The sequence below is a fragment of the Hypanus sabinus genome, unplaced genomic scaffold, assembly GCF_030144855.1.
Source record: "Hypanus sabinus isolate sHypSab1 unplaced genomic scaffold, sHypSab1.hap1 scaffold_2112, whole genome shotgun sequence".
In the NCBI taxonomy this organism is placed as follows: domain Eukaryota; kingdom Metazoa; phylum Chordata; class Chondrichthyes; order Myliobatiformes; family Dasyatidae; genus Hypanus; species Hypanus sabinus.
This window is the reverse complement of record NW_026780217.1, coordinates 2,065-23,888: the sequence shown is the minus strand read 5'-3', so window position 1 is coordinate 23,888 and position 21,824 is coordinate 2,065. Positions and strand designations below refer to the sequence as shown.

General features: G+C 59.0%; 1 protein-coding gene across 1 annotated transcript; it reads right to left on the bottom strand.

The window, feature by feature from the left end:
* Window positions 1-3,490: 3,490 nt before the first annotated feature.
* On the bottom strand, window positions 3,491-11,488 carry LOC132387702 (TBC1 domain family member 10A-like; the record flags this gene model as incomplete). The annotated part of the gene is made up of 5 exons (XM_059960064.1): window positions 11,252-11,488; window positions 8,785-8,884; window positions 7,631-7,738; window positions 6,852-6,958; window positions 3,491-3,605 (listed from the first exon to the last, which is right to left on the bottom strand). Coding segments are annotated over exons 1-5 (639 nt in total), but the record flags the coding sequence as incomplete, so codon positions are not given.
* Between the last annotated feature and the right edge of the window lie 10,336 nt (window positions 11,489-21,824).

Here is a 21,824-nt window from a genome sequence, read left to right as displayed (position 1 = left end):
ACTGCTCACCATCCCTCCATTGTCTCCCCGTACTCTGATCACTATTCCCCCCGTTCGACACGCTCCCCCTTCATTTCGATCACTGCTCCCCATCCCTCCATTGTCTCCCTGTACTGTGATCACTATTCCCCCCGATCGACACGCTCCCCCTTCATTTCGATCAATGCTCCCCATCCCTCCATTGTCTCCACGTACTGTGATCACTATTCCCCCCCGATCGACACGCTCCCCCTTCATTTCGATCACTGCTCCCCATCCCTCCATTGTCTCCCTGTACTGTGATCACTATTCCCCCCGATCGACACGCTCCCCCTTCATTTCGATCACTGCTCCCCATCCCTCCACGGTCTCCCCGTACTGTGATCACTATTCCCACCGATCGACACGCTCCCCCTTCATTTCGATCACTGCTCCCCATCCCTCCATTGTCTCCCTGTACTGTGATCACTATTCCCCCCGATCGACACGCTCCCCCTTCATTTCGATCACTGCTCCCCATCCCTCCATTGTCTCCCTGTACTGTGATCACTATTCCCCCAGATCGACACGCTCCCCCTTCATTTCGATCACTGCTCCCCATCCCTCCATTGTCTCCCCGTACTGTGATCACTATTCCCCCCGATCGACACGCTCCCCCTTCATTTCGATCACTGCTCCCCATCCCTCCATTGTCTCCCCGTACTGTGATCACTATTCCCCCCGATCGACACGCTCCCCCTTCATTTCGATCACTGCTCCCCATCCCTCCATTGTCTCCCCGTACTGTGATCACTATTCCCCCCGATCGACACGCTCCCCCTTCATTTCGATCACTGCTCCCCATCCCTCCATTGTCTCCCTGTACTGTGATCACTATTCCCCCCGATCGACACGCTCCCCCTTCATTTCGATCACTGCTCCCCATCCCTCCATTGTCCCCCTATACTGTGATCACTATTCCCCCCGATCGACACGCTCCCCCTTCATTTCGATCACTGCTCCCCATCCCTCCATTGTCTCCCCGTACTCTGATCACTATTCCCCCCCGATCGACACGCTCCCCCTTCATTTCGATCACTGCTCCCCATCCCTCCATTGTCTCCCCGTACTGTGATCACTATTCCCCCCGATCGACACGCTCCCCCTTCATTTCGATCACTGCTCCCCATCACTCCATTGTCTCCCCGTACAGTGATCACTATTCCCTCCGATCGACACGCTCCCCCTTCATTTCGATCACTGCTCCCGATCCCTCCATTGTCTCCCCGTACTGTGATCACTATTCCCCCTCCGATCGACACGCTCCCCCTTCATTTCGATCACTGCTCCCCATCCCTCCATTGTCGTCCTGTACTGTGATCACTATTCCCCCCGATCGACACGCTCCCCCTTCATTTCGATCACTGCTCCCCATCCCTCCATTGTCTCCCCGTACTGTGATCACTACTCCCTCCGATCGACACACTCCCCCTTCATTTCGATCACTGCTCCCATCCCTCCATTGTCTCCCCGTACTGTGATCACTATTCCCCCCGATCGACACGCTCCCCCTTCATTTCGATCACTGCTCCCCATCCCTCCATTGTCTCCCCGTACTGTGATCACTATTCCCCCCGATCGACACGCTCCCCCTTCATTTCGATCACTGCTCCCCATCCCTCCATTGTCTCCCCGTACTGTGATCACTATTCCCCCCAATCGACACGCTCCCCCTTCATTTCGATCACTGCTCCCCATCCCTCCACTGTCTCCCCGTACTGTGATCACTATTCCCCCCGATCGACACGCTCCCCCTTCATTTCGATCACTGCTCCCCATCCCTCCATTGTCTCCCCGTACTGTGATCACTATTCCCCCCCGATCGACACGCTCCCCCTTCATTTCGATCACCGCTCCCCATCCCTCCATTGTCTCCCCGTACTGTGATCACTATTCCCCCCGATCGACACGCTCCCCCTTCATTTCGATCACTGCTCCCCATCCCTCCATTGTCTCCCCATACTGTGATCACTATTCCCCCTCCGATCGACACGCTCCCCCTTCAATTCGATCACTGCTCCCCATCCCTCCATTGTCTCCCCGTACTGTGATCACTATTCCCCCCGATCGACACGCTCCCCCTTCATTTCAATCACTGCTCCCCATCCCTCCATTGTCTCCCCGTACTGTGATCACTATTCCCCCCGATCGACACGCTCCCCCTTCATTTCGATCACTGCTCCCCATCCCTCCATTGTCTCCCTGTACTTTGATCACTATTCCCCCCGATCGACACGCTCCCCCTTCATTTCGATCACTGCTCCCCATCCCTCCATTGTCTCCGCGTACTGTGATCACTATTCCCCCCGATCGACACGCTCCCCCTTCATTTCGATCACTGCTCCCCATCCCTCCACTGTCTCCCTGTACTGTGATCACTATTCCCCCCGATCGACACGCTCCCCCTTCATTTCGATCAATGCTCCCCATCCCTCCATTGTCTCCCTGTACTGTGATCACTATTCCCCCCCGATCGACACGCTCCCCCTTCATTTCGATCACTGCTCCCCATCCCTCCATTGTCTCCCCGTACTGTGATCACTATTCCCCCCGATCGACACGCTCCCCCTTCATTTCGATCACTGCTCCCCATCCCTCCATTGTCTCCCCGTACTGTGATCACTATTCCCCCCGATCGACACGCTCCCCCTTCATTTCGATCACTGCTCCCCATCCCTCCATTGTCTCCCCGTACTGTGATCACTATTCCCCCCGATCGACACGCTCCCCCTTCATTTCGAATACTGCTCCCCATCCCTCCATTGTCTCCCCGTACTGTGATCACTATTCCCCCCGATCGACACGCTCCCCCTTCATTTCGATCACTGCTCCCCATCCCTCCATTGTCTCCCTGTACTGTGATCACTATTCCCCCCCGATCGACACGCTCCCCCTTCATTTCGATCACTGCTCCCCATCCCTCCATTGTCTCCCCGTACTGTGATCACTATTCCCCCCGATCGACACGCTCCCCCTTCATTTCGATCACTGCTCCCCATCCCTCCATTGTCTCCCCGTACTGTGATCACTATTCCCCCCGATCGACACGCTCCCCCTTCATTTCGATCACTGCTCCCCATCCCTCCATTGTCTCCCCGTACTGTGATCACTATTCCCCCCGATCGACACGCTCCCCCTTCATTTCGATCACTGCTCCCCATCCCTCCATTGTCTCCCCGTACTGTGATCACTATTCCCCCCGATCGACACGCTCCCCCTTCATTTCGATCACTGCTCCCCATCCCTCCACTGTCTCCCTGTACTGTGATCACTATTCCCCCGATCGACACGCTCCCCCTTCATTTCGATCACTGCTCCCCATCCCTCCATTGTCTCCCCGTACTGTGATCACTATTCCCCCCCGATCGACACGCTCCCCCTTCATTTCGATCACTGCTCCCCCGAACCCGTGCCGTGTCCTCCCCGATCGATACACCCGCCTGCCGGCCCCCGGACGTCTGGGGAGACTGACCTCGGCCGGCATCTGCATGAGGAGTACGGCGGCGAGCGGCCCTTGTGCTTGGCAGTAACCCTCTTCGGGCTTGTAGACTGTGTAGGCTTTCAGAACTCGATACAGGTCCTGCTGGCTGCGGGGGGGAGGGTCAAAGCATCAAACACCAGTGAAACAGGCCGATCTGGGCAACACAGAACCCTGTCCAAGCCAGTGCCGTTTAACCATGTTTATCCCGTATCCCTCTGAACCTTTCCTATCCGTCTCCCTGTCCGAGTGTCGTTAATGTACCCGCCTCGACCACTTCCTCCGGCAGCTCCTTCCACAGACGGACCACCCGTATCCCTCTAAAGCTTTCCTATCCGTGTCCCTGTCCGAGTGTCGTTAATGTACCTGCCTCGACCACTTCCTCCGGCAGCTCCTTCCACAGACGGACCACCCGTATCCCTCTAAACCTTTCCTATCCGTCTCCCTGTCCGAGTGTCGTTAATGTACCCGCCTCGACCACTTCCTCCGGCAGCTCCTTCCACAGACGGACCACCCGTATCCCTCTAAACCTTTCCTATCCGTGTCCCTGTCCGAGTGTCGTTAATGTACCGGCCCCGACCACTTCCTCCGGCAGCTCCTTCCACAGACGGACCACCCATATCCCTCTGAACCTTTCCTATCCATGTCCCTGTCCGAGTGTCGTTAATGTACCTGCCTCGACCACTTCCTCTGGCAGCTCCTTCCACAGATTGACCACCCGTATCCCTCTAAACCTTTCCTATCCGTGTCCCTGTCCGAGTGTCGTTAATGTACCTGCCTCGACCACTTCCTCCGGCAGCTCCTTCCACAGACGGACCACCCGTATCCTTCTGAACCTTTCCTAACCGTGTCCCTGTCTGAGTGTCGTTAATGTACCTGCCTCGACCACTTCCTCCGGCAGCTCCTTCCACAGACGGACCACCCGTATCCCTCTAAACCTTCCCTATCCGTGTCCCTGTCCGAGTGTCGTTAATGTACCCGCCTCGACCACTTCCTCCGGCAGCTCCTTCCACAGACGGACCACCCGTATCCCTCTAAACCTTCCCTATCCGTGTCCCTGTCCGAGTGTCGTTAATGTACCCGCCTCGACCACTTCCTCCGGCAGCTCCTTCCACAGACGGACCACCCGAATCCCTCTAAACCTTTCCTATCCGTGTCCCTGTCCGAGTGTCGTTCATGTACCTGCCTCGACCACTTCCTCCGGCAGCTCCTTCCACAGACGGACCACCCGTATCCCTCTAAACCTTTCCTATCCGTGTCCCTGTCCGAGTGTCGTTAATGTACCTGCCTCGACCACTTCCTCCGGCAGCTCCTTCCACAGACGGACCACCCGTATCCCTCTAAACCTTTCCTGTCCGTGTCCCTGTCCGAGTGTCGTTAATGTACCTGCCTCGACCACTTCCTCCGGCAGCTCCTTCCACAGACGGACCACCCGTATCCCTCTAAACCTTTCCTGTCCGTGTCCCTGTCCGAGTGTCGTTAATGTACCTGCCTCGACCACTTCCTCCGGCAGCTCCTTCCACAGACGGACCACCCGTATCCCTCTAAACCTTTCCTGTCCGTGTCCCTGTCCGAGTGTCGTTAATGTACCTGCCTCGACCACTTCCTCCGGCAGCTCCTTCCACAGACGGACCACCCGTATCCCTCTAAACCTTTCCTATCCGTGTCCCTGTCCGAGTGTCGTTAATGTACCCGCCTCGACCACTTCCTCCGGCAGCTCCTTCCACAGACGGACCACCCGTATCCCTCTGAACCTTTCCTATCGGTGTCCCTGTCCGAGTGTCGTTAATGTACCCGCCTCGACCACTTCCTCCGGCAGCTCCTTCCACAGACGGACCACCCGTATCCCTCTAAACCTTTCCTATCCGTGTCCCTGTCCGAGTGTCGTTAATGTACCTGCCTCGACCACTTCCTCCGGCAGCTCCTTCCACAGACGGTCCACCCGTATCCCTCTAAACCTTTCCTATCCGTGTCCCTGTCCGAGTGTCGTTAATGTACCCGCCTCGACCACTTCCTCCGGCAGCTCCTTCCACAGACGGACCACCCGTATCCCTCTGAACCTTTCCTATCCGTGTCCCTGTCCGAGTGTCGTTAATGTACCTGCTCCGACCACTTCCTCTGGCAGCTCGTTCCATAGACGGACCACCCGAATCCCTCTAAACCTTTCCTATCCGTGTCCCTGTCCGAGTGTCGTTAACGTACCTGCCTCGACCACTTCCTCCGGCAGCTCCTTCCACAGACAGACCACCCGTATCCTTCTAAACCTTTCCTATCCGTGTCCCTGTCCGAGTGTCGTTAATGTACCTGCCTCGACCACTTCCTCCGGCAGCTCCTTCCACAGACGGACCACCCGTATCCCTCTAAACCTTTCCTATCCGTGTCCCTGTCCGAGTGTCGTTAATGTACCCGCCTCGACCACTTCCTCCGGCAGCTGCTACCACAGACGGACCACCCGTATCCCTCTAAACCTTTCCTATCCGTGTCCCTGTCCGAGTGTCGTTAATGTACCCGCCTCCACCACTTCCTCCGGCAGCTCGTTCCATAGACGGACCACCCGTATCCCTCTCAACCTTTCCTATCCATGTCCCTGTCCGAGTGTCGTTAATGTACCCGCCTCCACCACTTCCTCCGGCAGCTCGTTCCATAGACGGACCACCCGTATCCCTCTAAACCTTTCCTATCCGTGTCCCTGTCCGAGTGTCGTTAATGTACCTGCCTCGACCACTTCCTCCGGCAGCTCCTTCCACAGACGGACCACCCGTATCCCTCTAAACCTTTCCTATCCGTGTCCCTGTCCGAGTGTCGTTAATGTACCCGCCTCGACCACTTCCTCCGGCAGCTGCTACCACAGACGGACCACCCGTATCCCTCTCAACCTTTCCTATCCATGTCCCTGTCCGAGTGTCGTTAATGTACCTGCCTCGACCACTTCCTCCGGCAGCTCCTTCCACAGACGGACCGCCCTCTGGGTGAAAAATTAGCCACTCTGCTCCCCTTTAAATCCTTGTCGCCTCCTTCCCTCCCTGCCCTCTCCCCTTACCTATATCACTCCATCCCACTCTCCCTCTGTATACCAACACTCACTCACCCCTCCCTTTCCTCAGGCCCTCCCTCACCCGCTCCCTCCCTCCCCGTACTTCTGCCAGAGCAGCACCGGATGAAAACAGGCCATTCGGCCCCTCCAATCCATGACAGACTGCTGTTCTATAATCGTCCCATCCACCCACACCTGGACCACAAACCAACATGCCTCCCTCTCGCCCTCCCGCCGATCCCTCCCCCCAACCTGCCTCTCTCCCTCCCGTCCGCACCCTGGCCAGGACCCCCTTTAATTCTTTCTGCTCCAAGAACTCACCCCGTCCCTTCCCGCGACAGAAACATCTCGTGGAAGGGGAACTGCCGGTGAAGATCTTTCTCGATGGCGTCCAGCCACTGCCTGTCCCCGGCAGACTCATCCAGCACCTAGGGTAGAATCGCGGATCCAGGAGTGAGTGATGGGACGGTGAGGAGGGAGATTCGCTCTGTGTCTGACCCCGGGAGTGTGTGATGGGACGGTGAGAAGGGAGATTCACTCTGTGTCTGACCCCGGGAGTGTGTGATGGGACAGTGAGAAGGGAGATTCACTCTGTGTCTGACCCCGGGAGTGTGTGATGGGACGGTGTGGAGGGAGATTCAGTCTGTGTCTGACCCCGGGAGTGTGTGATGGGACGGTGCGGAGGGAGCTTCACTCTGTGTCTGACCCCGGGAGTGTGTGATGGGACGGTGTGGAGGGAGATTCACTCTGTGTCTGACCCCGGGAGTGTGTGATGGGACGGTGTGGATGGAGATTCACTCTGTGTCTGACCCCGGGAGTGTGTGATGGGACGGTGTGGATGGAGATTCACTCTGTGTCTGACCCCAGGAGTGTGTGATGGGACGGTGTGGAGGGAGATTCACTCTGTGTCTGACCCCGGGAGTGTGTGATGGGACGGTGTGGATGGAGATTCACTCTGTGTCTGACCCCGGGAGTGTGTGATGGGACGGTGTGGATGGAGATTCACTCTGTGTCTGACCCCGGGAGTGTGTGATGGGACGGTGTGGAGGGAGATTCACTCTGTGTCTGACCCCGGGAGTGTGTGACAGGACGGTGCACACCTTAAATATATTTTTATTCTGAAGCATCCGTGCCTTCGCCCCACAAAGCAGTGGCCAAATTCGGGATCGCATCGAAGCTGGAATACCTTTTCGACATCGTAACATTATCTGCAAACAAAGGTCAAAGGTTACATCTATTGAAACTGTGCACGGTGCTCGCGGTGTGTGTGGGTCTGACCCGGGGGGATACGGAGACGGGAACTGTGCACGGTGCTCCCGGTGTGTGGGTCTGACCCAGGGGGATATGGAGACGGGAACTGTGCACGGTGCTCCCGGTGTGTGGGTCTGACCCAGGGGGATACGGAGACGGGAATTGCACACAGGGCTCCCGGTGTGTGGGTCTGACCCAGGGGGATACGGAGACGGGAACTGTGCACGGTGCTCCCGGTGTGTGTGGGTCTGACCCAGGGGGATACGGAGACGGGAACTGTGCACGGTGCTCCCGGTGTGTGGGTCTGACCCGGGGGGATACGGAGACGGGAACTGTGCACGGTGCTCCCGGTGTGTGGGTCTGACCCAGGGGGATACGGAGACGGGAACTGTGCACGGTGCTCCCGGTGTGTGTGGGTCTGACCCGGGGGATACGGAGACGGGAACTGTGCACGGTGCTCCCGGTGTGTGGGTCTAACCCGGGGGGATACGGAGATGGGAACTGTGCACGGTGCTCCCGGTGTGTGGGTCTGACCGAGGGGGATACGGAGACGGGAACTGTGCACGGTGCTCCCGGTGTGTGGGTCTGACCCAGGGGATACGGAGACGGGAACTGTGCACGGTGCTCCCGGTGTGTGGGTCTAACCCGGGGGGATACGGAGACAGGAACTGTGCACGGTGCTCCCGGTGTGTGGGTCTGACCCGGGGGGATACGGAGACGGGAACTGTGCACGGTGCTCCCGGTGTGTGGGTCTGACCCAGGGGGATACGGAGACGGGAACTGTGCACGGTGCTCCCGGTGTGTGGGTCTGACCCAGGGGGATACGGAGACGGGAACTGTGCACGGTGCTCCCGGTGTGTGGGTCTGACCCGGGGGGATACGGAGACGGGAACTGTGCACGGTGCTCCCGGTGTGTGTGGGTCTGACCCGGGGGGATATGGAGATGGGAACTGATAGTAAAGAATGGCAGTGGGGGGGAAAAACCTGCGCGGGACATACAAACCTTTTTATATCTTCGCGTGATGCACCTCTCCCAGTCTCGTTCCGTGTCCAGCCACTTCTTCTCCCGCTCACGGATGACCTCTGCCGGGATTCGCACCGCCCTGTGCACGGAGAAGGAGGGAATGCGTGAGGGGGTGCCTCTCACTCCAGCGGGTGGAGGGAGCGGCGTGTAAGGACACTGTTGGCTTAAGTGACAGGCATTAGGGCCTAGTCTTTGGTCAGGCACCATGCCCATGGTTTCTACGGTGACAGGCATTGGGGCCTACTTCTTGCCTGGACGTAGGCCTCTTCGTTTCCATAGTGACAGGTACTCAGGCCTACTCAATGGTAGGGTGTGGTAAACTATGTATACCTGTCTGGTCACGCCCCCCCCGCCCCCCGCTGACTGCTCCTGTGGCTCCTCCCACATACCCCTGTATAAAGGCAATTGGAGGCACTGCTCCCCCCTCAGTCTCCAGGATGTTCTGGTCTGTTTTGCTGCTAATAAAAGCCTATCGTTCACCTCCCGTCTCCGAGAGTTATTGATGGTGCATCATAGAGTGTCAACTCAACTGTTTTTTTATATAGCGGCAGGTCCTGAGCCTAGTCCTTGCTAGGAGGCAGACCATCTAGTTTGCTGGTGGCAGGCACTGGGGCCTACTGTTGGTAGGGCGACATGCCAACTGGTTCTATGGGAACAGGCTTTGGGGCCTGCTTCTTGTCGGAGGCAAGCCAACTGGTTTCTACATTGACAGGAGCTGGGCCTTCTCATTGGTAGGACATCATGACAACTGGTTTCTATTGCGACAGGCATTGGGGCCTACCCACTGGTAGGGTGCCATGCCAACTGGTTGCTATGGTGACAGGCATTGGGGGGGGGTCTACTCATCGGTAGGGAGTCATGCTAACTGGTTTCTATGGTAACAGGCATTGGGGCCTACTCCGAAGGGGCAGGCCAATTGGTTTCTGTGGCAGCGGACCCTGGGGCCCCCCTCTTGCTCGGGAGGCAGAGCCTAGCGGTTCCTGTAGTAACAGAGGGGGCTACCGGCTGAATGGCCCCACAGGTCTCTATGGTAACGGAGTGGAGTGAGCCGAGGAGGCCCACTGGTTTCTATAGTAACCGTTCCAATGGCCAGCTGGCTTCAGTGGCCTTCAGGTGACCAGAGTGAAATGCAGAACTTCCCGCTGCTTTCCATGGTAACGAGCCGGCTACTATAGTAACAGACTAAACATTCCTCCCAATCTCCACAGTATAGACTCGAGGGCCAACTGGTTACTATGGTACCAGGCAAGAGCAGCCCGCGCGTTCTGTTTCCATAGAAACACTCCTGCGGGTCCGACGGCTTCCGTAGCAACAGGCTTCTGGGGCCCGCTGATGATTACTGAAAAATGCCAGGCGCGCCCTCCAGTTTGGATGAACTGTAGGTTTGGGTGTGTCTTGGTTTCCATAGTAACAGACTACCAGTTTCTATGGTAACACATGAGCTACCCATTGGTTTCTTAAAGTGGAGGCATTGGCTACCATAGTAACGGAACAACTGGGCCCACTGCTTTCTGTGGTGATGGCAGGGCAACACACTTCTATAGTGACAGGCTTGCAGGGGCCTATTACTGGTTTCTATGGTAACAGACCAGCCAGCCTACCGGCTTCTATGGTAACATGGTTGGGGAAGGGGGCAACTTATTTCTATAGTAACAGGCAATGGAGGCCTACCGGCTTCCATGGTAACAGGAATGCAGAACCATGAGGTTTCTATGGTAACATGGCTTCTATGGTAAACTGGTGGGGCGGCGGGGGTGGGGCAACCTGTTTCTATAGTAACAGGCTCACGGGTCTACTGGTCTCTACGGCAACAGCATTGCGAGGCAACCTGTTCCTTTCGTCATAGGCTTCTGAGGCAACAGGGCAGGGAGGGCCTATTGCCATAGCAACAGGATTGTGAGGCCCACTATGGCAACAAGATTGCAGGGACCCACAGGTTTCTATGGTAACGGGGGGGTGGGGAGCACTCCGTTTTGATAGTCACAGGATTGTGCAGCTCGTGGTTCCTATGGCAACCTCATTCCATAGCAACAGGCTGGTGCCGCCCAGTGGTTCCTATGGCAATGGGATTGTGGTGGCTTCTACTCTTCTGGGATCAGGACCAGATGGCCTCCAGGTTTCCGGGGTAACAGGCTCTCAGGGCCATGCTTCCATGGAAATAGACCCGCAGGCCCCACCAGTTCCCATAGCAACAGGGCCAGTGGCCTGTGGATTTCTACTGCAGCCTGCACGTGGGCCTCAGTGGCAAAAGACCGGTCTCTGAGCCTGTGGGGCCTAAGGATCCCTCAGCAACGGGCTCATAGGTCATAAAATTTTTAACAGCAACAGGCATGAGGGGCCGACAGGTTTCCGTGGCAACAAACTTGCGACCAACTTCCAGGGCCCAATGACTCCCACAGCGACCGACAGGCCGAAGTGGGGATCCCCGTGCCCCCCGGTGACTCACTCTCCGGTGAAGTTGGAACCGCCGACGAAGCCGTATCGGTCGGCGCTGGGGAGCGAGGCCTCGCCGCCATTGATCTCGGAGTCGGACCCCAGCGAGCTGCCGCCGTCCGCGGCCAGGCTGAGCGAGTCGAGGCCGCTGGAGAGGCTGTCCGAGGGCGGCAGAGGGGCGGCGGCGAGGGTCGAGAAGTGGGGCTCGGCCCTCGGCTCCATCCGCCCCGCCACCTGGAGCCCCTCAGGAAGTGCTCTGGGGGTGGGGGGGTAGACAGGAGAGAGAGAGAGAGAGAGAGAGAGAGAGAGAGAGAGAGAGAGACATGAGACCAGGAAACTTCAGACCCATTGGGACGTCCTCGTCCCACACACTCTCCCTTAGGTCCTTCCCCCAACACCCTGAGACATCTCCCACCTCCCCTCAGCACCCCTCCCTCCATCGAGATGTCCCACATAAAGAGGACCAGCAGGGGTGATGAAGACAGGGAGGGAGGGGGTAATGGAGACGGGGAGGGGTGTAGGGGAGGGAGGGGGTAATGGAGATGGGGAGGGGTGTAGGGGAGGGAGGGGGTGACGGAGAAGTGGAGGGGTGTAGGGGAGGGAGGGGGTGTCGGAGAAGTGGAGGGGTGTAGGGGAGGGAGGGGGTGACGGAGAAGGGGAGGGGTGTAGGGGAGGGAGGGGTGTAGGGAAGGGAGGGGATGAGGGAGACGTGGAGGGGTGTAGGGGAGGGAGGGGGTAACGGAGACGGGGAGGGGTGTAGGGGAGGGAGGGGGTGACGGAGAAGGGGCGGGGTGTAGGGGAGGGACGGGGTGATGGAGACGGGGAGGGGTGTAGGGGAGGGAGGGGGTGACGGAGACGGGGAGGGGGTGTAGGGGAGGGATGAGGTGACGGAGACGGGGAGGGGTGTAGGGGAGGGAGGGGTGACGGAGACGGGGAGGGGTGTAGGGGAGGGAGGGGGTGACGGAGACGGGGAGGGGGTGTAGGGGAGGGAGGGGGGTGACGGAGATGGGGAGGGGTGTAGGGGAGGGAGGGGGTAACGGGAGACGGGGAGGGGTGTAGGGGAGGGAGGGGGTGACGGAGACGGGGAGGGGTGTAGGGGAGGGAGGGGTGATGGAGAAGGGGCGGGGTGTAGGGGAGGGAGGGGGTGACGGAGACGGGGAGGGGTGTAGGGGAGGGAGGGGGTGATGGAGACGGGGAGGGGAGTAAGGGAGAGAGGGGTGACGGAGAAGGGGAGGGGTGTAGGGGAGGGAGGGGGTGACGGAGATGGGGAGGGGTGTAGGGGAGGGAGGGGGGTGACGGAGATGGGGTGTAGGGGAGGGAGGGGTTGATGGAGACGGGGAGGGGTGTAAGGGAGGGAGGGGTGACGGAGACGAGGAGGGGTGTAGGGGAGGGAGGGGGTGACGGAGACGAGGAGGGTTGTAGCGGAGGGAGGGGGTGACGGAGACGGGGAGGGGTGTAGGGGAGGGAGGGGGTGACGGAGACGGGGAGGGGTGTAGGGGAGGGAGGGGGGTGACGGAGATGGGGTGTAGGGGAGGGAGGGGTTGATGGAGACGGGGAGGGGTGTAAGGGAGGGAGGGGGTGACGGAGACGAGGAGGGGTGTAGGGGAGGGAGGGGGTGACGGAGACGAGGAGGGTTGTAGCGGAGGGAGGGGGTGACGGAGACGGGGAGGGGTGTAGGGGAGGGAGGGGGTGACGGAGACGGGGAGGGGTGTAGGGGAGGGAGGGGGTGACGGAGACGGGGAGGGGTGTAGGGGAGGGAGGGGGTGACGGAGACGGGGAGGGAGGGGGTGACGGAGACGGGGAGGGGTGTAGGGGAGGGAGGGGTGACGGAGACGGGGAGGGGTGTAGGGGAGGGAGGGGGTGACGGAGACGGGGAGGGGTGTAGGGGAGGGAGGAGGTGACGGAGACGGGAAGGGGTGTAGGGGAGGGAGGGGGTGACGGAGAAGGGGAGGGGTGTAGGGGAGGGAGGGGGGTGACGGAGACGGGGAGGGGAGTAAGGGAGGGAGGGGTGACGGAGAAGGGGAGGGGTGTAGGGGAGGGAGGGGGTGACGGAGATGGGGAGGGGTGTAGGGGAGGGAGGGGGTGACGGAGACGGGGAGGGGTGTAGGGGAGGGAGGGGGTGATGGAGACGGGGAGGGGTGTAGGGGAGGGAGGGGTGATGGAGAAGGGGCGGGGTGTAGGGGAGGGAGGGGGTGATGGAGATGGGGAGGGGTGTAGGGGAGGCAGGGGGTGATGGAGACGGAGATGGGGTGTAGGGGAGGGAGGGGTTGATGGAGACGGGGAGGGGTGTAAGGGAGGGAGGGGGTGACGGAGACGAGGAGGGGTGTAGGGGAGGGGGGGTGACGGAGATGGGGAGGGGTGTAGGGGAGGGAGGGGGTGACGGAGATGGGGTGTAGGGGAGGGAGGGGTTGATGGAGACGGGGAGGGGTGTAAGGGAGGGGAGGGGGGTGACGGAGACGAGGAGGGGTGTAGGGGAGGGAGGGGGTGATGGAGACGGGGAGGGGTGTAAGGGAGGGAGGGGGGTGACGGAGACGAGGAGGGGTGTAGGGGAGGGAGGGGGTGATGGAGACGGGGAGGGGTGTAAGGGAGGGAGGGGGTGATGGAGAAGGGGAGGGGTGTAGGGGAGGGAGGGGGTGACGGAGACGAGGAGGGGTGTAGGGGAGGGAGGGGTGACGGAGACGGGGAGGGGGTGTAGGGGAGTGAGGGGGGTGACGGAGACGAGGAGGGGGTGTAGGGGAGGGAGGGGCTGATGGAGACAGGGAGGGGTGTAGGGGAGGGAGGGGGTGACGGAGATGAGGAGGGGTATAGGGGAGGGAGGGGGTGATGGAGACGGGGAGGGAGGGGTGACGGAGACAGGGAGGGGTGTAGGGGAGGGAGGGGGTGATGGAGACGGGGAGGGGTGTAGGGGAGGGAGGGGGTGATGGAGACGGGGAGGGGTGTAGGGGAGGGAGGGGGTGATGGAGACGGGGAGGGGGTGTAGGGGAGGGAGGGGGTGATGGAGACGGGGAGGGGTGTAGGGGAGGGAGGGGGTGATGGAGACGGGGAGGGGTGTAGAGGAGGGACAGGTGACGGAGGGGGAGGGGTTGATGGAGACGGGGAGGGAGGGGGTGAAGGTGTAGTGGAGTGAGGAGGTAACAGAGATGGGAAGGGGCTTACGGTGAGGTGTGCGGGGGGTGTGTTTACAGGGACGGGGAGGGTCGCTTGGCACGGACATTTCTCCTTCCTCTCCACCCTTCCGTACCTCCCTCCACCTCCTCCCTTCCTCTCTCTCTCAGCAGCCTTACCCCGGTGGCGGATGGGATTCCTGACGGCGGCCGATCGGGGCTGGCGAGGGGGGGGGCAGCTTCGTTCCGCGGCCCCTGCGCTGCGGAGGTGCGGGGAGAGGGAGGGCGAGGTACCGGCTCCCTCGATCGGCCCCTCACAACCTCCCGAGGATCCGCCGTTGACTGCTTCCGCTGACCCTGCCTGGGCGTGGAGGCCTCGCGGCCGTTGACTCTACGGTTTGACGTCAGCCGGAGGTGCTCGGGGAGGGAAGGGAGGTCGGCGAAGAAAAAAATAAAGAAGCCGAGGAAGTCAACACAGGTTTGATTTCTCTTCATCTTCGGCGGAGGTCCTGCCCCGGACAGCGCATCGCAAGGCCCCACGCTTTTCCCGGTCTCGCCATAAATACCTGCTCCCTGGGATGTCCGCCTGGTGGGTCAGCACCACGTTCTGGGCCGAAGGGCCTGTAAGCGCTGTGAATTTCTGTCTTCTGTGTTAGGAAAACCACAGCGCAATACAGGCCCCTTCGGCCACAAAGCTGTGCCGAACATGTCCTTACCTGAGAAATTACCACAGGTTACCCACAGCCCTCTATCTTTCCAAGCCCCATGTACCCATCCAGGAGTCTCTTAAAAGCCCCTGTCGTATCTGTCTCCACCACCGTCGCTGGCAGCCCATTCCACATACTCACCACTCTCTGAGTAAAAAACTTACCCCTGACATCTCCTCTGTACCTGCTCCCCAGCGCCATAAACCTGTGCCCTCTCATGTTGGGTAAAGGGGGAGGAGAGGGACATTCTGTAATGATCAATAGACCGATCGTTTAGGATCAAATGACCTCGTCTCTCTGCACCCCCAACGGCCCCTTGACCGTCTACCTGTGACTCCACTTTCACAGAACTGTGTCCCTCTACCCCGAGGTCCCTCTGATCTACAACACTCCCCAGGGTCCCCGTTTACCTGTGACTCCACTTTCACAGAACTGTGTCCCTGTACCCCGAGGTCCCTCTGATCTACAACACTCCCCAGGGTCCCCGTCTACCTGTGACTCCACTTTCAGAGAACTGTGTCCCTCTACCCCGAGGTCCCTCTGATCTACAACACTCCCCAGGGTCCCCGTCTACCTGTGACTCCACTTTCAGAGAACTGTGTCCCTCTAACCCCGAGGTCCCTCTGATCTACAACACTCCCTAGGGTCCCCGTCTACCTGTGACTCCACTTTCACAGAACTGTGTCCCTCTACCCCGAGGTCCCTCTGATCTACAACACTCCCCAGGGTCCCTGTCTACCTGTGACTCCACTTTCAGAGAACTGTGTCCCTCTACCCCGAGGTCCCTCTGATCTACAACACTCCCCAGGGTCCCCGTCTACCTGTGACTCCACTTTCAGAGAACTGTGTCCCTCTACCCCGAGGTCCCTCTGATCTACAACACTCCCCAGGGTCCCCGTCTACCTGTGACTCCACTTTCACAGAACTGTGTCCCCTGTACCCCCGAGGTCCCTCTGATCTACAACACTCCCCAGGGTCCCCGTCTACCTGTGACTCCACTTTCAGAGAACCGTGTCCCCTGTACCCCGAGGTCCCTCTGATCTACAACACTCCCCAGGGTCCCCGTCTACCTGTGACTCCACTTTCAGAGAACTGTGTCCCTGTACCCCGAGGTCCCTCTGATCTACAACACTCCCCAGGGTCCCCGTCTACCTGTGACTCCACTTTCAGAGAACTGTGTCCCTCTACCCCGAGGTCCCTCTGATCTACAACACTCCCCAGGGTCCCCGTCTACCTGTGACTCCACTTTCAGAGAACTGTGTCCCTGTACCCCGAGGTCCCTCTGATATACAACACTCCCCAGGGTCCCCGTCTACCTGTGACTCCACTTTCACAGAACTGTGTTCCTCAACCCCGAGGTCCCTCTGATCTACAACATTCCCCAGGGTCCCCGTCTACCTGTGACTCCACTTTCAGAGAACTGTGTCCCTGTACCCCGAGGTCCCTCTGATCTACAACACTCCCCAGGGTCCCCGTCTACCTGTGACTCCACTTTCAGAGAACTGTGTCCCTGTACCCCGAGGTCCCTCTGATCTACAACACTCCCCAGGGTCCCCGTCTACCTGTGACTCCACTTTCACAGAACTGTGTTCCTCAACCCCGAGGTCCCTCTGATCTACAACACTCCCCAGGGTCCCCGTCTACCTGTGACTCCACTTTCAGAGAACTGTGTCCCTGTACCCCCGAGGTCCCACTGATCTACAACACTCCCCAGGGTCCCCGTCTACCTGTGACTCCACTTTCAGAGAACTGTGTCCCTGTACCCCGAGGTCCCTCTGATCTACAACACTCCCCAGGGTCCCCGTCTACCTGTGACTCCACTTTCATATAACTGTGTCCCTCTACCCCGAGGTCCCTCTGATCTACAACACTCCCCAGGGTCCCCGTCTACCTGTGACTCACTTTCAGAGAACTGTGTCCCTGTACCCCGGGGTCCCTCTGATCTACAACACTCCCCAGGGTCCCTGTCTACCTGTGACTCCACTTTCACAGAACTGTGTCCCTCTACCCCGAGGTCCCTCTGATCTACAACACTCCCCAGGGTCCCCGTCTACCTGTGACTACACTTTCAGAGAACCGTGTCCCTGTACCCCGAGGTCCCTCTGATCTACAACACTCCCCAGGGTCCCCGTCTACCTGTGACTCCACTTTCAGAGAACCGTGTCCCTGTACCCCGAGGTCCCTCTGATCTACAACACTCCCCAGGGTCCCCGTCTACCTGTGATTCCACATTCAGAGAACTGTGTCCCTCTACCCCGGGGTCCCTCTGATCTACAACACTCCCCAGGGTCCCCGTCTACCTGTTACTCCACTTTCAGAGAACTGTGTCCCTCTACCCCCGGGGTCCCTCTGATCTACAACACTCCCCAGGGTCCCCGTCTACCTGTGACTCCACTTTCACAGAACTGTGTCCCTGTCCCCCGAGGTCCCTCTGATCTACAACACTCCCCAGGGTCCCCGTCTACTTGTGACTCCACTTTCACAGAACCGTGTCCCTGTACCCCGAGGTCCCTCTGATCTACAACACTCCCCAGGGTCCCCATCTACCTGTGACTCCACTTTCACAGAACTGTGTCCCTGTACCCCGAAGTCCCTCTGATCTACAACACTCCCCAGGGTCCCCCGTCTACCTGTGACTCCACTTTCAGAGAACTGTGTCCCTGTACCCCGAGGTCCCTCTGATCTACAACACTCCCCAGGGTCCCCATCTACCCTGTGACTCCACTTTCACAGAACTGTGTCCCTGTACCCCGAGGTCCCTCTGATCTACAACACCCCAGTGTCCCCGTCTACCTGTGACTCCACTTTCAGAGAACTGGGTCCCTGTACCCCGAGGTCCCTCTGATCTACAACACTCCCCAGGGTCCCCGTCTACCTGTGACTCCACTTTCAGAGAACTGTGTCCCTCTACCCCGAGGTCCCACTGATCTACAACACTCCCCAGGGTCCCCATCTACCTGTGACTCCACTTTCAGAGAACTGTGTCCCTCTACCCCGAGGTCCCTCTGATCTACAACACTCCCCAGGGTCCCCGTCTACCTGTGACTCCACTTTCACAGAACTGTGTCCCTGTCCCCCGAGGTCCCTCTGATCTACAACACTCCCCAGGGTCCCCGTCTACCTGTGACTCCACTTTCACAGAACCGTGTCCCTGTACCCCGAGGTCCCTCTGATCTACAACACTCCCCAGGGTCCCCATCTACCTGTGACTCCACTTTCACAGAACTGTGTCCCTGTACCCCGAGGTCCCTCTGATCTACAACACTCCCCAGGGTCCCCGTCTACCTGTGACTCCACTTTCAGAGAACTGTGTCCCTGTACCCCGAGGTCCCTCTGATCTACAACACCCCAGTGTCCCCGTCTACCTGTGACTCCACTTTCAGAGAACTGTGTCCCTGTACCCCCGGGGTCCCTCTGATCTACAACACTCCCCAGGGTCCCTGTCTACCTGTGACTCCACTTTCACAGAACTGTGTCCCTCTACCCCGAGGTCCCTCTGATCTACAACACTCCCCAGGGTCCCCGTCTACCTGTGACTACACTTTCAGAGAACCGTGTCCCTGTACCCCGAGGTCCCTCTGATCTACAACACTCCCCAGGGTCCCCGTCTACCTGTGACTCCACTTTCAGAGAACCGTGTCCCTGTACCCCGAGGTCCCTCTGATCTACAACACTCCCCAGGGTCCCCGTCTACCTGTGATTCCACATTCAGAGAACTGTGTCCCTCTACCCCGGGGTCCCTCTGATCTACAACACTCCCCCAGGGTCCCCGTCTACCTGTTACTCCACTTTCAGAGAACTGTGTCCCTGTACCCCGAGGTCCCTCTGATCTACAACACTCCCCAGGGTCCCCGTCTACCTGTGACTCCACTTTCACAGAACTGTGTCCCTGTCCCCCGAGGTCCCTCTGATCTACAACACTCCCCAGGGTCCCCGTCTACCTGTGACTCCACTTTCACAGAACCGTGTCCCTGTACCCCGAGGTCCCTCTGATCTACAACACTCCCCAGGGTCCCCATCTACCTGTGACTCCACTTTCACAGAACTGTGTCCCTGTACCCCGAGGTCCCTCTGATCTACAACACTCCCCAGGGTCCCCGTCTACCTGTGACTCCACTTTCAGAGAACTGTGTCCCTGTACCCCGAGGTCCCTCTGATCTACAACACCCCAGTGTCCCCGTCTACCTGTGACTCCACTTTCAGAGAACTGGGTCCCTGTACCCCGAGGTCCCTCTGATCTACAACACTCCCCAGGGTCCCCGTCTACCTGTGACTCCACTTTCAGAGAACTGTGTCCCTCTACCCCGAGGTCCCACTGATCTACAACACTCCCCAGGGTCCCCATCTACCTGTGACTCCACTTTCAGAGAACTGTGTCCCTCTACCCCGAGGTCCCTCTGATCTACAACACTCCCCAGGGTCCCCGTCTACCTCTGACTCCACTTTCAGAGAACTGTGTCCCTCTGATCTACAACACTCCCCAGGGTCCCCGTCTACCTGTGACTCCACTTTCACAGAACCATGTCCCTGTACCCCGAGGTCCCTCTGATCTACAACACTCCCCAGGGTCCCCGTCTACCTGTGACTCCACTTTCACAGAACTGTGTCCCTGTACCCCGAGGTCCCTCTGATCTACAACACTCCCCAGGGTCCCCGTCTACCTGTGACTCCCACTTTCAGAGAACTGTGTCCCTGTACCCCGAGGTCCCTCTGATCTACAACACCCCAGTGTCCCCGTCTACCTGTGACTCCACTTTCAGAGAACTGGGTCCCTGTACCCCGAGGTCCCTCTGATCTACAACACTCCCCAGGGTCCCCGTCTACCTGTGACTCCACTTTCAGAGAACTGTGTCCCTCTACCCCGAGGTCCCACTGATCTACAACACTCCCCAGGGTCCCCATCTACCTGTGACTCCACTTTCAGAGAACTGTGTCCCTGTACCCCGAGGTCCCTCTGATCTACAACACTCCCCAGGGTCCCCGTCTACCTGTGACTCCACTTTCATATAACTGTGTCCCTCTACCCCGAGGTCCCTCTGATCTACAACACTCCCCAGGGTCCCCGTCTACCTGTGACTCCACTTTCAGAGAACTGTGTCCCTGTACCCCGAGGTCCCTCTGATCTACAACACACCCCCAGGGGTCCCCGTCTACCTGTGACTCCACTTTCAGAGAACTGTGTCCCTGTACCCCGGGGTCCCTCTGATCTACAACACTCCCCAGGGTCCCTGTCTACCTGTGACTCCACTTTCACAGAACTGTGTCCCTCTACCCCGAGGTCCCTCTGATCTACAACACTCCCCAGGGTCCCCGTCTACCTGTGACTACACTTTCAGAGAACCGTGTCCCTGTACCCCGAGGTCCCTCTGATCTACAACACTCCCCAGGGTCCCCGTCTACCTGTGACTCCACTTTCAGAGAACCGTGTCCCTGTACCCCGAGGTCCCTCTGATCTACAACACTCCCCAGGGTCCCCGTCTACCTGTGATTCCACATTCAGAGAACTGTGTCCCTCTACCCCGGGGTCCCTCTGATCTACAACACTCCCCAGGGTCCCCGTCTACCTGTTACTCCACTTTCAGAGAACTGTGTCCCTGTACCCCGAGGTCCCTCTGATCTACAACACTCCCCAGGGTCCCCGTCTACCTGTGACTCCACTTTCACAGAACTGTGTCCCTGTCCCCCGAGGTCCCTCTGATCTACAACACTCCCCAGGGTCCCCGTCTACCTGTGACTCCACTTTCACAGAACCGTGTCCCTGTACCCCGAGGTCCCTCTGATCTACAACACTCCCCAGGGGTCCCCATCTACCTGTGACTCCACTTTCACAGAACTGTGTCCCTGTACCCCGAGGTCCCTCTGATCTACAACACTCCCCAGGGTCCCCGTCTACCTGTGACTCCACTTTCAGAGAACTGTGTCCCTGTACCCCGAGGTCCCCTCTGATCTACAACACCCCAGTGTCCCCGTCTACCTGTGACTCCACTTTCAGAGAACTGGGTCCCTGTACCCCGAGGTCCCTCTGATCTACAACACTCCCCAGGGTCCCCGTCTACCTGTGACTCCACTTTCAGAGAACTGTGTCCCTCTACCCCGAGGTCCCACTGATCTACAACACTCCCCAGGGTCCCCATCTACCTGTGACTCCACTTTCAGAGAACTGTGTCCCCTCTACCCCGAGGTCCCTCTGATCTACAACACTCCCCAGGGTCCCCGTCTACCTGTGACTCCACTTTCACAGAACTGTGTCCCTGTCCCCCGAGGTCCCTCTGATCTACAACACTCCCCAGGGTCCCCGTCTACCTGTGACTCCACTTTCACAGAACCGTGTCCCTGTACCCCGAGGTCCCTCTGATCTACAACACTCCCCAGGGTCCCCGTTCTACCTGTGACTCCACTTTCAGAGAACTGTGTCCCTGTACCCCGAGGTTCCTCTGATCTACAACACTCCCCAGGGTCCCCGTCTACCTGTGACTCCACTTTCACAGAACTGTGTCCCTGTCCCCCGAGGTCCCTCTGATCTAACAACACTCCCCAGGGTCCCCGTCTACCTGTGATTCCACTTTCAGAGAACTGTGTCCCTCTACCCCGAGGTCCCTCACTTTCAGAGAACTGTGTCCCTCTACCCCGAGGTCCCTCTGATCTACAACACTCCCCAGGGTCCCCGTCTACCTGTGACTCTACTATCACTGAACTGTGTCCCTGTACCCTGAGGTCCCTCTGATCTACAACACTCCCCAGGGTCCCCGTCTACCTGTGACTCCACTTTCAGAGA